Consider the following 15720-nt stretch of genomic DNA (forward strand, 5'->3'; position numbering starts at 1 on the left):
AGCAGGAATTAGTTTCTGGTGATACTGTAACGTGTTGAAGTTTATTAAGATAGTGATGTTCATGTAAAGCTTATGATATATTTGTGAAACGTGTTTCTTTTTGCTGGTTGTGTTTAGTCCTCTGACACCCTGAGCTGTTGCCAAATGTGCATTTGAAGTTCAAACACATAAGCATTAGAACTTATTTCTGATATAGATTTTTTTTTTTTAACATAAGCTTACTTTCTTTAAGCTTACTCTCAGAATTTAATGTGCTTTGGCAAAAGTTTGCTGAAAGAACAGACATCCACCAAGGGAAAAGAGCTTAACTGAGTGAAGATTGGGAAATTTAGATGGCATTGGATATGGTTGTATATTGGAAAATATTAGGCTTAACCAAAGAGGTGACAAGATAGCAGTATGAGGAGTATTGCATTCTGATATACAAGTAGTTACAGCTGAGCTGAGAGCTTCTTTGCTCCAATTCCAGTTAGATAAAAAGTGTCACTGTAGCAATTTCATAATGTGTAGCATTTTATTCAGTTCAAATATTTGTTACAGAAAGACCATGTAAGGCTTGAAAAATTGAAAATGTGAGTATAGCTAATCCCACTCTTAAATGATAAACACATTGTGTCTACACTGGACTTCTGTGTTCGTAGTGGAGTATGTTTTTAACATCTTCCAGTCAAATTAAAGTAATTCATAAAAACATGTTCTAAAAGCTAACATGCCATTCATCATAGAAAAAGTGGCAGTAGTTATCCTCCAAAGGGAATAAAGGGCAATTTAGAAGCTCTTAGACCCCTGATTTTAAAACATATCTTAACTTTCAATGATAAATGACAAAAGCTGCAAAACCAATATTTGAAATAATTCTCAAGGAAGAGTCCATGAAACATTTTCTGCTTGAATGTACTTTTTAATGCTCACAGTTGCTAGAGGTTATTATTTGTAGTGGAAGAAATTGCAATTGCATTTAATAGTTCTGCAATAGAGACCTTCCTAGACACAGTGCTTGAACTAATAGACATCTTTAGTACTTTTAAAATGGAGTTTCAATTTTAAATTATTCATACTCTCTTTTTTTAAGACTGCATCACTTCAGAGTGACCTGGTGTTTGAAGAAATTGGTCGTCGCATAAAAGAGTTGGGAAATGAATTGGTAAAGAAAGTAAATGCTGTGTTCCAATGGGACATCACTAAAGATGGAAAAACAGCAATGCAGTGGAGTAAGTTGTAGCTTTTATATAACACCCTGGTACATTTTTTTAAAATTACATTAGGTTAATTATACTCATTCTAATACAATTTATACATTGAAAATAAGCATGAGGTAGTAGATGAGTCTTCACTATAACTTAAAAAATCTGACTGCATATTGAACGCACAAGAGACAAGGAGGACAGATAAAGTTCCATAATGACAGTTACTAACCTTTCTAAGAATATACTTCTGTAACCTGCTAATTTAGATGTAGGCATAGACAAACCATCCTCTACATCAGCAGAAGATTTCTGTTTACATTTTCCAGAATGGATCATCCCTGCACTTAGAAAAGCAGGCTAGATTAACTTACTAGGAGCACTGTGTTACCGTAATTAGTCTGCTGGTGATGTACACACCTACTAATGCGAAACAAAGAAGTATTTACTTTTACTGCACTGTTCTTGTCACTTCAGTGCAGAAGTAGTCCAATTTGTTTCTATTGAAATTTTCTGAGGTCAAGGTTTAATGGAGGGATAATGTTGCTTACCCACACTTTAGGTATGGGACTGGGTTTACGAAGAGAAGCTAAAGTTTGTATTGGCAATGGGTCAGGGGGAAAGAGTTTTCTGGTAAAGTGGATTATACAGGTATGTGAAATGGTCTGAGACAAAACCACTTCCTCAGAAGACTTCTCTTCCTAAATTTTTTTGTTCTGAGTTTCTAAGGACATGTATTTTTGCAAAATGCAGTATAATTTCAGTAATTGCATATATTAGATTGTCTTTGGAATCCTTAATTTTTTTTGGCTGAGTTGTTCTAAATGGCCTATTAGCAGAATGTAAAGTTTTTCCAAAGTGACAGACCATAGTCAGGTTGTAACTTCCAGGCCTTTACTTTTCTGGGGAGAAATGCAAGTATTGGGGTCAAGTATGTTGCTTAGATTGCTTCATTTTGATTGACATCAATGGTTGGATCCAGTCAGAACATTTTGGGGTAAACACAGTTAAGGTGGGCTGCCCTTCAATAGGCTGAAGGGATAGACTGGCATGTAGGTAATGTGCTTTGTCCCATAGACGGTGACTTTTTAAAATTATTAAGTCTTTGCAATGTCTGTTTTCAATAAATGATTACTGGGATTAAGAAACTGCTCTTCCTCTTACAGAGTGGTTTAGAAACCTATGATTCACTTTCCCTTTTTTAATGTTGATCAGCAGAGATTCTGAATAGCAAGACTGCTGTTAAGTATCTGGAGAAATATAATGTGTATTGATCAAGATAGTTTGCTTCTACCCATATTGCCTTTTAAGAAATTTTTGTGGAATAAGGGGTGATTTCCACTTGGATAACAGTTAATATATTGAATATACCTGTGTAGATTATGCAGGCTGAGTACCTACACATTGAAATGAGAGAGGGTAAATACCACATAATTCAACTTGGAAGATCTGTCTTAAAACTCATTACTCTAAACTCATTTGTCATGTCTAACCGTCTGCAGTTTTCCACTTTTCCACTCAGTAGTTTAAATGATGGATGTGCTTAGAACTGGACAGAAGACTTAATGAAGTCTTTCCTGTGTTCTTGCTTAAGATTTTAGAAGATATATTAGAAGCACAGAGATTAAACTTCAGAACACTTGAAGTGGATACGTGTGTTTGCTAGAGTATCAGTTGATACAGTATATCACTCATCTCTACTCTTTCTTGTGTAACTAAATATAATGTAAGTGATGGTCATGTTCACAGTAACTACCAGAAAACTATCTTCAAGGTGTTTTGTCAATGTCTTTAATTTTGGAACTGCTTTGTCTGTCACCCAAACTCAGTATTACTTCTGTTCAGAGAGTGGAGGGACAAATCAATAGAAGAAAAATCTGATGAGGAGTGTTCTAAACATGAATAAAATTTTCTTTCTCAGGAAGACCTTCAGATACAAACTGCTGAATGCCAAACAGGCACACTTAGAGGTTTAGGCCTGAGCCTAAATTAGAGGGGAAACAGGAAGATGTTTTTGCCTTTGTATCCGGAGAGAGAGAGTACTCCTGCTTTGAGTAAACAAAGAGTCAGCACTTTCTGTTTTCCAAACAAAGCTCGTCCTCTCTTTTGTTTCCTACTGAAGCAGTGTGAGGGAAGTAATGCCTTCTTCCAGTGCTTATTTCCCTTGTTAAAAGGGATTAAATACATATAACTTTAATTTGTCCTAACCCCTTTTCCTGCTTTGAGCCAGGATGAAGTACATTTTCTTTTGACTGATTTTATTTTCCTTCAGTGAACTTTTTTAAACACAAAAGTTTTCCAGCTAGTGGACTGATAACTCTGGAACATTTATGTTATTGCTGAGACATCAAGGACACTTTGCTCTGCTTTGGATACTAAAGAAGCAGAAGAGTCTTATCTGCAGCCCTCCCAAAGGGAGGAGCACACTAGAGAGATGGCAAACCTGGCCAAAGAGAGTATTTCATCCCATAATATCTAAGTAGCTCTTGGAATAAAGTCAGAGATCATGGAAGTTAACTTCCTTCCTGCTGCTTCTTCCCTTTTCTCCTGTCCATGGCTGGCATCTGGGGAGGACTCCATCTGTCCATCCCCACTGATCACCAGGCCCATGCATTCCTGACCCTCATCACTCTGCCCTCAGCTCCTGTCTGCTCTGCCTCTCTCTCTGACAGCTCCAGGACATTTCAGGACTGCTCACAGCTCAGGAGATGCTGTGGGAGCTGCTGGGGATGGGGGGAAGGCAATAGGGGTTTGCACATTCCCGCACATACTTGTATATAGTTTTACGTGTTCTCTTTTATCATTATTATTTAATTAAAGCTGTCTAGTTCCATTTCCAATCTGGAAAGTCTCTCTCCTCATTCTCTCACTTTTTCCCTACCTGGGTGGGAGGGGGAGGGGTTCGGGAGCATTGTGGTTGCTGGTTTAATTGCTGATCCTGAGTTAAAACTTGACACCCCTCTGCTTTGGTTACAATGAACAATATCTGTAGTTTTTTTATGAATTTGGAACTTTAAGCTCCCTTCTGGGATAGAGGGTGGAAGAGATAATCTAGTAATTTAAATGTTTCCTGTTGCTGACTACTATTTAGAGCTTAAATGAAACATTTCCAAAATCTTGAAAAAACTACAGCAAATTTTTGTATTCTGTGGTCAGTTCCTTCAAGCATATGTGTCAAAATAGGAGGTAGATAATTTTAAGGTAGTTTTTTAGTTTTGTTTTAAAACTCAAGTTGTTGCAGTTGTTTCATTTTCTATCTTTATTTCAGATGTTTCTTTCTAAGGGCCTCTAAGACCTTTACATATAGTATCAGTGGTTCTCTTGGGCTACCTGCTACGCCTCTTCCCCTTATTAAATTTGTTAGGTAGTTGTGCTGGCTTGTCTTAATTTTTTGACTTGTCACTTTTGCACAACTTTGTACTGTTGTGAAAACTGCTGTAACTGACAGCACTAGAAGCTATCTGGACTCTGCAGCTCATTGCTGTCTTACTCAGTGTTTGTAGTTTCAGCATCTTCTGCTAATGTCCTAGAGTCTCTTAAGATCTGGGAAGAGACTGGGAGGGAAGGAAATGAGAGAAAGCAGCAGTATTAAGGACCACTGTGAAATTTGTTGTCATGTACCCAGTCGTTCTGGTGTTTCCCAAACTTTCAGGAGGCAAAAGTTTTTTTAAAAGTGTGTATTTATTTTTAGGGTTTAGTTTTAATGGCATCCATAACCATTTGATTTCTATTATCTGCAGTAAGCAAAGATTTTTATTACTTTAAAAGAAGTGGTGTTTGTGAATTTGATTTAGCTTTTGTTGTTACAGAGACTTTTTGATGGTAGCACTAGTATTCGTAAGACTAGTCTGTTTAATTAGCGATGAATATTACTTTTATGTAGTTCTCTGTGGACAGTGTGAAGCCATGGTGAAGTATAGAACCATTGATCTTATACTTGGGATGTAAAATTTTAGACAGCTTATCTACTGTCTAAACAATATTGAGTGGTAGCCACTGAAAACTGGTCTTAATTAGTGGTATTTCTTTATAGAAGCAAGCTGTTCTAATTTAAGAGAGTGCTGAAAATCCCCTTAAGATGATAAAGCACTATAGATTTTGGCAGTATCAAAACTTAAAGAAAAATCTTAGTGGTACTGGAGCTATCTTTTCTCATTTTATAACATAATTAGAGTCACAGAAACATAGAATGGTTTGGGTTGGAAGGGACCTTAAAGGTCATGTATTTCCAACCTCCCTACCATGGGGAGGTGTCACCATTTGACTCAGCTTCAACAATGCTTGCAATCCCCTCCTGCCCAGGTAGGGAAGGAGGGAGAGAATTAGCAGAGAGACTTGGCTGGATTGAAAACTAAATCACACAGCTTTAATTAAACACTAATGATAAAGGAAAATACATAGAATTATATATAAATGTGTTCAGGGATGTGCAAAACCCCTCTTGCTTCCCCTGAGCCCCAGCAGCTCCCACAGCATCTCCTTAGCTGGCAACAGTCCCGAAAAGTCTTAGACTGCTGCTGGAGAAAGCACAGAGTGATGAGGGTCAAGAAAGCTCGAGCCTGGGGGTTGGTGGTGATGGATGGACAGAGTCCCCCCTGGACACCAGTCATGGATAGAAGAGAAGGGAAGAAGAATCAGGAAGGAAGTTGTCTTTTGTGATCTCTGACCTTCCTCTGAGCTTACGTAGATACATGGAATGGAATATCTCTGGCCAGTTTTGCTGTCTGTCTAACTCAGCCTCCTATGGGGGTTCATAGATCTCCCTATAGTGCCTGAGCCAGCAGAGTAAAGGTGTGATCTTGGAGTCCCAGCAATAGCATAAACATTCCAGCATTTGTTATCATTCCAAGCTGGAACATATTTGCTACTAGTTAAAAGAAAGCTTACTGAAAGAAAAAAAAAGGAAAAGTTGCTTCTTCCTGGCTCCAACCAGAATACAGGGACACCTTCCACTAGATCAGGTTCCTCAGAGCCCCGTCCAACCTGGCCATGAACACTTCCAAGGATGGGGCATCCACAATTTCTCTGGGCAACCTGTTTCAATGTCTCACTCCCCTCACAGTCAAGAATTTCTTCCTAATCTAAAATCTAAATTTCTTCCTAATCTAAATCTGCCGTCTTTCATCTTCATGAAGTCCAGGGTAATGAGCTTACTCTTCTCCCTCCTTGCTGCCCCTGGGATCTTGAACTCCACCATTTCATGGTGCAACCAAGGATTCCCTTGAGCTTCACTTTCACCACCAGACCTTCCTTGTTGATGAGACCAAGGTCCAGCATAGCACCTTTCCTTGTTAGCTCCTCTCTCACTTGTAGAAGATGTTACATCAACACATTCTAACCTCCTGGATTGCTTATGCTGTGCTGTGCTGTCCCTCCAGCAGGCACTGGAGAGATTGAAGTCCCTCATGAATACTAGGGCTTGTGAATGTGAGGCTGCTCCTATCTGTCTTTAAAAGGCCTTACGTGTTCTGTCTTCCTGCTCTGGTGGCCTGTTGTGGACCAACACTATAATGTTCCCGGTCCTTGCCCTCCCTTTAATCCTGACCCTTAAACTCAGGGTTGGGTCATCATCCATCTCCAGGCAGAGCACTATACACTTTAGCAGATCATTGATGTTGAAGGCAACACCCTGTCCTTGTCTCCCCTGCCTGTCCTTCATATGCAGCCTGTATCCTTCCATTCCAATACTCCAGTCATAGGAGCAGTCTCACTACCAGTAAGCTCATAGCCCTGTAGGCACAGATAATTGACTTCTTCTGTAGGCTTCACTACTTAAAGCATGCTTTGATCTGTCCTATATATTTGCTACTGTACACCAATTTCCTTTGTTTCCAATGATTATAAAATATTAATATTTTTTTAGAGTTAAGCTACTTCATTTCAACTTATTTTTTCCATAGAGAAAAGACATTGCCATTGAGGTGTTTTTGCTGATACTTAATGTGTCTCTAGAACAGTACTCAGAAGAGCTTACCCATCTGTTGCTTTTCATCATACTCCTGAAGGCACTGCTTAAGGCAAAGGATACTTCTGATTCTTTCCAGTTCTCAAAAGAATAGAACTTTGTTAGGAGAACTGGGGAGAAATTGTTCTGTGCAGTTGATTGTGAACATCTGACAAATTATGGTGAAACTGCTCAATAATTTATGACGCAAGATAACTTAAGGCAATGAGGAGTGGGTGACACTTAAAACAAGTAAAAACAAAAATTTGAAGGATAACTACTGTTCCATCCACTGAAACATCTTGATTCTGCTTTTCTGCCAGATGTGTAATACCGAAATTTTACATATTTAAGATGCCAGTTGATGTAAAAAGGATGTCAGCTTTAAGTTTAATTGTGTTGTCATACACAGTATGAAGGGCTACCACACCCATGTTGCAAACTTCTGTTTTTGTATGGGGGTGGTCAGCCCTGTGAATAGCTAGAAGAACTGTATCTGTAGCAGCCATGAAGGGATAGATGTTCTTGGGAACAAAGAATACCAGAGACACCCTTAGGCTACTCCTCTGTTACTGCTAGCAGTGGAGGCTCACTAGCAGTGTGCAGGGTAGTTGCCTGCAGCTGCTGAGGTCACCAGCCACCTGGGCACTGAGGTGACTATGCCAGACCAAGCCATCACGCTGGCTGCTGCAGTTGCAGCATTCCAGCTACAGTGGTGAGACAGCAGCTATAACCGTAGAGATGTGCAGCCAGGAGGTATGTGTGGAAGACATAAATAGGAGACTTGCATCAATCCAGTTTCCTGCTGCAGTGGACAGCTGTGCTACATAGCTTTAGCTCGTAAAGTTGTACTTTACAAGGAGGCACACTCTGGTAGTTTTGGAAAGAATTTTTTTCTACTGTGATGGTTATAATCTGTTCTGATATTTGGCTCGTTTCTTTCATTGCTAGTTCATATCCATTTGTCTGTGTGCCAGTGCAGTAGCTTAGCCTCAGTAGTCTGAATACTCTAGGCTAGGTTTACATCAGGAGAAAATTATCAAGTATGTTTCCGATCCTTTTTTTTTTTTCCCCCTGCCAAAAAAAATGAATGAGCACATTTTTTGGGGTAGGTTTTCATTCTCTATAAGGAGGGGAAATCTTTCCTCTCTTTAAAATACCAACATACAGTGTATTTTGGATCTCACTTCATCCTGTGTGATTCATCAGAATTCACCCACTAAGACTTATGTATCAAGTTTAAGGATTTAATTTCTTCCTTCTAGTTCCTGTGGAATTTTGGGGGCTTTGTTTTGTTTGTTTTGTTTTTTAACAGCATCAGAGATACCATAACTACTTTGTGACACTTATGATAAAGCTTAAAAAAAAAAGGGTCGCTCAAGTAACAGGATCAGATCCTTCATGTTTTGTGAAAAAGACAGTATTTATTTTCACAGAGCTCTCCAGGAGCCAGGGGAGTGTAGGGACAGTGAAAAACATTAACACATGCAAAGAGAAGCAGAAGAAGTGACTCGCGCTCTTTTGGTTTTTAAGGTCCAGAGGAATAAAAAATAAATAATTAAGAATTGTAAGCATCCTAGAAGGCAATGTGTCTTTTGTGTGTTGTATGTGAGGGTACCTGACCAGTGTTATTCAGCTACATTGGTATGGTTTGTAACATTGCTACCATTTGAGTAGAGTAGAGACAGCTAAGCTTAGGTAGCTTAATCTGAGGAGCTGTTATCCACTGTGAAACTCGCATTTCATGCATGATTCAATAGATTTTTTATTTTTTTTTTAAATAATACAAGCTATGCCTGCATAACCTACAGAAACAATGGCTTGCTTGCAATGTTAGGTTACGTATTAGCGGATTTGAGTAACAAAAGTGTTACACAGCTCCTGCCCACAAACACAGAAAGTATAGATTGTTCATCTAGTGTTCTTTTGTTTTTTTTCTTCTCCCTTTCTTTAGCTCTTACTGCATCATGTTAGTGATGTCCATTCAACTTGTTCTTGAAATTAGTGTTTACCTGAAAATTAAGTAGATGATGATAATCCAGTATATCACTTCTCACTGAGCATCTTTGTTCACTTAATTCTCCTTCTAGTTTTGTTGTAACTGGATAGATATTACTCAGAGCAGATCTCAAAAAATGAAAGACTTAACTTAAACAGACAAAAGCTGTTCCCTTTCTGTATAGTTCATCTTATTCAGAAAAACTATTTGGAAATAAAATACATGAGATGATTTATGCAGAAATAAGTTTTCATAGTTAGGCCACTCTCTTAAAATCAGTCAACTAAGAGAAACTAGCTGACGGTTTTAGTATTGGCTAAGCAGCCCTGAAGACAAAGGTATTTGTTTCCGAAGAGCAACATCCACTTGAATAATGAATTTGTTACGTGCTTAAAACATAGTAGGTGACCATGAGGAAAAGGTGTAAAGGGAAAGACTGGGAGCTTGAGAAAATCTGAAAACAATTTGGTGGAGTGCATCCTGTCAAAATAGCCTTCTAATATTCTTCTAAACAAAAGACACAGTAGTGTTAGCCTTGTAATATATTATTTTGGCAGGTAATTTGATGTGGGAAAAGAGTACTCTGAAGTGCCAGATGCTTTGAGGAATATTTGGCTTTCCAGAAGAGAAAGACAGATAATTGGCAAGGCTTTAAGCATTCTTGGCATGTAGCAAAACAGTCTTTATTGCCTGTGGGGTGAAAGAGGGAAAATGCAGCATGTTGCTTTCTGTGAATATAGGATGCAGTTTGAAAATGTTAGGGCTTTATACTAACTTCAACATTTTTGCAGTAATTGCACTAATTAGTATCTTGTGAATCTTAAGTGTTGATTAAAAATGGGGTTTGCCACCTATGCTGGAATTTTCAAATGGCAGTCCTAGCTGTAAACTTCTTCCCCTTAGTACAGGAATATATAATTTTTTTCTGTTCTAATCCTAGTTATTTTATTTCCTTAAAGAAGAAGAATTAAACCCCTTTTGTTATGTATGTGACTGTTAGCTCAAGATTTCATGTTTAGACTGGATGCTTCATAATAGCAGATTCAGAGAGTAGTGTTCTTGAGACTGAAAAAATGATCTTTATTCTTAAATAAACTATCTTTGCTGCTTCTTCTCAGCAATTGACTTAAAGAATGGCTCTGGAGCAGTGTATCAAGGACCTGCAAGAAGTTCTGCTGATACCACCTTCACTCTCTCAGACGAGGATTTCATGGATGTGGTACAACAAAAGATCAATCCACAAAAGGTAAAACCTGTGTGTCACAGACATACTCACTTGCATTGGGACATACTATTTGCCTTAAATCAAGCTCTGGTCCATTCCGAAATCTGCAACACTGGATGTTTTGACAATGCAAACCAGAGTCAGGTAGTATAAATACATTGTTACCTTCTACTGAATTAGTCAAAAGACACGGTGAGGTATTTAGACTTTGTCATCTTGAGACAAAGATACCTCAAATGACATAAAGACTGACAGTACTGTCACTGTTCGACTCAGGTTTGACAACAACGCTCTCGATCCCCTCCCCTTCCCACCCAGGTGAAAGAGAGAGAGAAAACGAGAGAGACTTGGCTGGATTGAAAACTGAACTACACAGCTTCAATTAGGATACTAATGGGCGACAGGAGAGAATATATATGATTATACAGAGATGTGAGCAAAAGCCTCTCGCCTCCCGCCACCCCCAGCAACTCCCACAGTACTCCCCTCAGAGATGGGACAGTTCCGAGGGATCCCGGAGCTTCTGCTGGAGTAAGGCGGAGAGTTATGAGGGTCAGGAGAGCTCAAGGTCGATAGGTCGATGATGATGGATGGGTGGAATTCTCCCCGGACGCTGACCGTGGACAGAAGAGAGAGAGAGAGAAGGAAGGAAGGGAGTTGTTTTCTGTCATCTCCAACCTTCCCCCCAAGCCTACGTAGACATATGGGATGGAATACCTCTGGCCCCTTTTGCTGTCTGTCTAACTCAGCCTCCTACGGGGGACCACAGATCTCCCCGCAGTGTCTGAGCCGGTAGAGCAAAGGCGTGACCTTGAGGGCCCAGCAATTATGAAAACATTCCGGTGCCTTATCAACCTAGCAGAACACGCAGTTGCTAGTTGAAGAAAGCTCGCTGAAAAGAAATCAGCAAAAGAAAAACTGGCTTAGTCCTGGCTCAAACCAGGACATATACAAAGCTAGTTGTTTGTTTGCTTGTTTCCTGACACTTCATAATATATGATTTGCAAGTTTAGGGTTTGTTAGTTTGATCATTCAGGCTGTTTTGATTGGTTGTGTTGCAGGAAGTCCGTGTTTGCAGTATTCTAATTTACTGCTACTACTGCAGCAAAGAGCAATCTCAGACTATGCATGCATGTTGATCCATTGAAACTGGTTAAAATTCACCCAAACGAGGTAGCTTTTTAAGGGAAAGAAAGTTATATAATCTGGGTCTGCACTTTTAGTTTCTTGGATTAATCAGCTGCTTAAAACTACTACTTTTACTAACAAAAATGCCTCATGTAATTTAAATAAATCTGTTACAAGTTTAATATATTGGTTTACAGATTAAACCTTGAAGTGAAAACTTCAGTTAAGCTCATCATATATCAGACAATTCCTTTCCTTTGATCCCAAGCAGAAGCTGTCTGAGACTTTGATTGTAAAATTTGAGACTAAAGTTGATGGTAAATATTTGAAAATCCTGTATATCACACAAGTGAAATCCTTTGTGACCCTCCATATATAGCAGGCATAAAGCATAAATGAGATGTTGATGAGTAGTCTTCAGAATGCTAAAGAACAGTGATAGCAGTTCAGGAACATTGTCTATTCTTAGGCATTAGTATTTCCTTTGAGTTACTGTGAAGTTTTTAATCTAAAAAAACTCAAAGCATCTGTTCCCACTTTTTATCTGCTGTCTCTGTATATTCTTTATTTGAATGTATTTCAAGCTAATGGAACTATGCAAAAGCACATTGTTTCAGAACTTTCAAAGAGCTTCCAAATGGCAAAGACACAGTGAAGTAAAACTAGTTAAAAAAAACAACAACTACTGAACTAGAATGAAATGAGGTATACAGCTCTTTGAAGCAGGGACAATAAAAATCTGTTTTACTGTTTTAGTGTAAATGCTGGTTGATTTATTATTCTGCAAATCATAGAGCCATAGAATGGTTGAGGTTGGAAGGGACGTTAATGATCATCAGGTTCCAACCTCCCTGTTATGAACAGGGTCACCTCCCACTCTGCACAAGGCCTCATCCAACCTGGCCTTAAACACCTCCAGGGAGGGGGCTTTCACAATGTCCCTGGGAAACCTGTTCCAGCACCCTAAAACCTCATGGTGAAGAATTTCTTCTTGATGTCTAACCTAAATCTCCCCTCTTTCCATTTAAAACCGTAACTTCTTGTTCTGTCACTACCCTGTCTGGAGAAAAGCCCCTCCCCAGCTTTCCTGTAGGCCCCCTTCAGGTAGTCAAAGTACAAGTAGTGTTTAGTTCCTGTTTCTTGTAATATGCTACATAGCCAGTGCATTTCTTTGGAATAGGTGTTTCTATGTTGTGCAAGTGCCTGTTTGGATTTCTTATGAAATTGAGTGAGTAATTCACCTTTTAATTAGGCCTTAAATGTTCATTGAATGGCCTTTTCATTCCATTTTCTCATTTTATGTAAGGGTCCATGGATATCTATAGCATAGGGAGGGAAAGGCTGGGAACTATTTTTGTGCCCTGGTGAAGTTGTGCCATCAGCTTCTGTGAAGAATTTTGTCTTATATCTGGACAAGTTCTCTGTGCCATATGCAGAAAAGGAATGGAGAGCACTGTAATTGCGTTGTATTACTTTTTTTCCCCTGAGTGGTAGACTTGGCTTTGTCTGTACTCTAGATAGAAAACTGTGATTCTGGATACTATTAAAATTGAACCTTGATGGTTTTCTGTTAATACCAATAACCAATGGGCATTGCACACTAAAGGCTTTCTCCTGAGCACTGAACAACCACACTTACCTTTGGTTTCTGATTTGGTTCTAGCAACTCTTTGAGTTGTGGGTGAAGAGTTTAATACATTGGTTGTTTTTTTTTCTCCTCCTCTGCTTTTTGTAGGCATTCTTTTCTGGTAAGCTAAAAGTGAAGGGGAACATCATGCTAAGCCAGAAATTGGAAATGATCCTGAAAGATTATGCCAAACTGTGAACTGCTTGATCATCTACTGCAGCAGTGAAGAACTTTAGAAGATAGAAGCTTCAATTAGTTCAGAACCATTTGCCGCCTACTTAACAGCAATGTACTGATTCATTATATTGCTAATAAACTGCTAAGCTGTTTAAATTGCTGTAGACAGAAAGTTACAAAATTAATGGAACTGTTCGTATTGTACCTTTTTTGTTTCCCAGCAATGGTAGAGAAATATACTTTTCTCATTGAACATCTTTATCTAAATAAAATATATGTACTTCTTACAAAGATGCATATATTTCTATATTAATTCTGAATTAAATTAAACTATTACACCTCTTTGATACCTTTTTCTGTGTGTGTGTTAGTCTTCATTTATATTGTCTTCAACTGTCTTAATTTCTGTGAATCTAGTTGGTTTATTATTTAAGTTAACTATTTTTTTTCTTAAGTTCTCATGATCTCATTAAAACAACTGGAAGATGGGAGTTAGTTCAGTTTATTTACATTTGTCATTATAGGTATTTTTTCTGTGTAGGAAAAAACTCTTGAACTTACTAAGATCTGCCCACCTTATTTAGACAGTCATTTTAGTGTAAGTTTACATTTCCATGAAAACTACATGGAAAAGGGTAAGCATTAATTCTTTAGGGGAAACTTTTTCATCTGAGAGGTATTACATTGCACCAGACTATCACTGTAGCCAAATTTCTTCGTGTAGATTCATTCCAATGAGGACAAGTATCATGGCAGCTGGGAAAGATATGAGTGAATTCCTCATTTTTGCACCTATGGCCAGAACTGAAATAGCAGTTATAACCATATGCTTTCCTGAAGAAGGTATGCTCGTAATCACTTTTTGTCAGCTGACCACCTGAAAATTTTATTTCACCCAAGTGACAACATTTTCTATGATCAGTTTCTTTATTTTCTTACTTGGCTTTGTTTCTATGTTGAATCCTTTTGAAGAATTCAGGCCGTCTAAGGCTTGTATTCTTGGTCAGAATAACAACTTTTTTTGTTTGTCCCAAAACTGGGATTTACATCACAAATTTGTTTCTTCACAGCAGTACTATCAGCTGTGCTTTGATTGCAGCAGAAAAATAGGAATCAGAAGTATGCTAACAAGTACCTTACATAAATTACATCATGAATAGATGGGAAACAAGGTAAGTGTGATGTTCACTACCACAAAGAGGCCATCCCTTATAAATTATAGAAATGTCCTTTAACCACTTAACATTTACTTTTTTCGCAGGAATAATTTCTATATCTAAGTAGGACCTGTCTGTACTTCCCAGGTATTTACCAGGCAGTTTTGTGACAAAGAAATAAAGGTGTCTTCTATTACTTTCTCCTAAGAAATTGTATGAGAAAGATTGATTGCCTAAGCATGCACATGCTACACACACAAAAAAAAAGTTATCTACATATATCTCTTCTGTCTATAAATCTATATGTAATGTCATAAAAATGTGTGTTAAGAAGAAGGAACTGTGTAAGTCTAGGAAAAGCAATTATCAACACATCAATTTAAAATAGTATAGTATGTACTCTAGTTCACATGGTCTTGAAAATTCACAACAGGTGATTTTTTTTTTTTTTTTGTCCTCAGCACCATAGAATATCTGAAACCTTAAAGCACTGCTCTACAAGGAGGGAACAGACTGCTAATAAGCTTTATTTACCTCTTTGGAAGTAGGAAGCAAAAATACTCAGGCAGGGGAAGCTGGCACTCTTGAAACCTCTGGTGATTCTACAGTTGAGAGTTAGTCCACTGAAGAACTGGACTAAATGTGTTGGGTGAGGATGAAAGAATAACCCAAGAACCATATAAATGATAGGTACTTTTCTATGATTTTTGTCCTGGCTAGTTTCAGTTGAACGTGTAATCCACATGGTCCAGTTGTATCCCCAGTACTAGCCTTGATTAAAAACACAGAAGATACACCCTGAAGTTGCACTGGTATTTGACATACACATCCTAGACTTTAGACTGACCATCTTTTTGCTGCACCATGGCTAGCTTATAGGTGTTAATCTTGGGTGGAACAGAAAGTTCTCCGTATTTTACTGCAAAAGGCTCTTCCTTTTGCTCTCCTTACCAGGGCTAATTGAGCACACGTCTCAGAATTGTGCTATGCTCTTTTCTAGGAGCACAATTCAGGTGTTTAATGATTTATGCTTTGTGGCCTAAGTCACCATTAGTAATTATTTTGGTTTCATCTCTATCCCGATGTGTTTGCCTACAGAATGGTCTAGTTAGTTCAGGCTAGCTAATAACCCATTTCTGTTAAAGTCACTTAACTGTGTTGAGCATGTACTTGAAGTAATTTGGAAGTTTTGGTTTGTGTTTTCTTGTATGTGAAAACCTGTTCATAGTTGCTGGGTTTCAAGAGTTGTATTCTCAGAAACAATTAATAAAACCAAGTA

At 38.3% G+C, this 15720-nt stretch overlaps 1 protein-coding gene across 1 annotated transcript in view; it reads left to right on the forward strand.

The window, feature by feature from the left end:
- The window catches only part of HSD17B4 (hydroxysteroid (17-beta) dehydrogenase 4), a 58924-nt gene extending 45353 nt beyond the window's left edge, over positions 1–13571 (forward strand). Inside the window, exons 22-24 of the mRNA XM_010002354.1 lie at positions 1073–1211; positions 10246–10373; positions 13216–13571. Coding sequence (XP_010000656.1) covers positions 1073–1211; positions 10246–10373; positions 13216–13305 — 357 coding nt within the window. The 3' untranslated portion in view covers positions 13306–13571. The remainder of the gene's footprint in view (positions 1–1072; positions 1212–10245; positions 10374–13215) is intronic.
- The last annotated feature ends 2149 nt before the right edge of the window (positions 13572–15720 follow it).

Source organism: Chaetura pelagica, unplaced genomic scaffold (genome assembly GCF_000747805.2).
Source record: "Chaetura pelagica isolate M959 unplaced genomic scaffold, ChaPel_1.0 scaffold387, whole genome shotgun sequence".
Lineage (NCBI taxonomy): Eukaryota > Metazoa > Chordata > Aves > Apodiformes > Apodidae > Chaetura > Chaetura pelagica.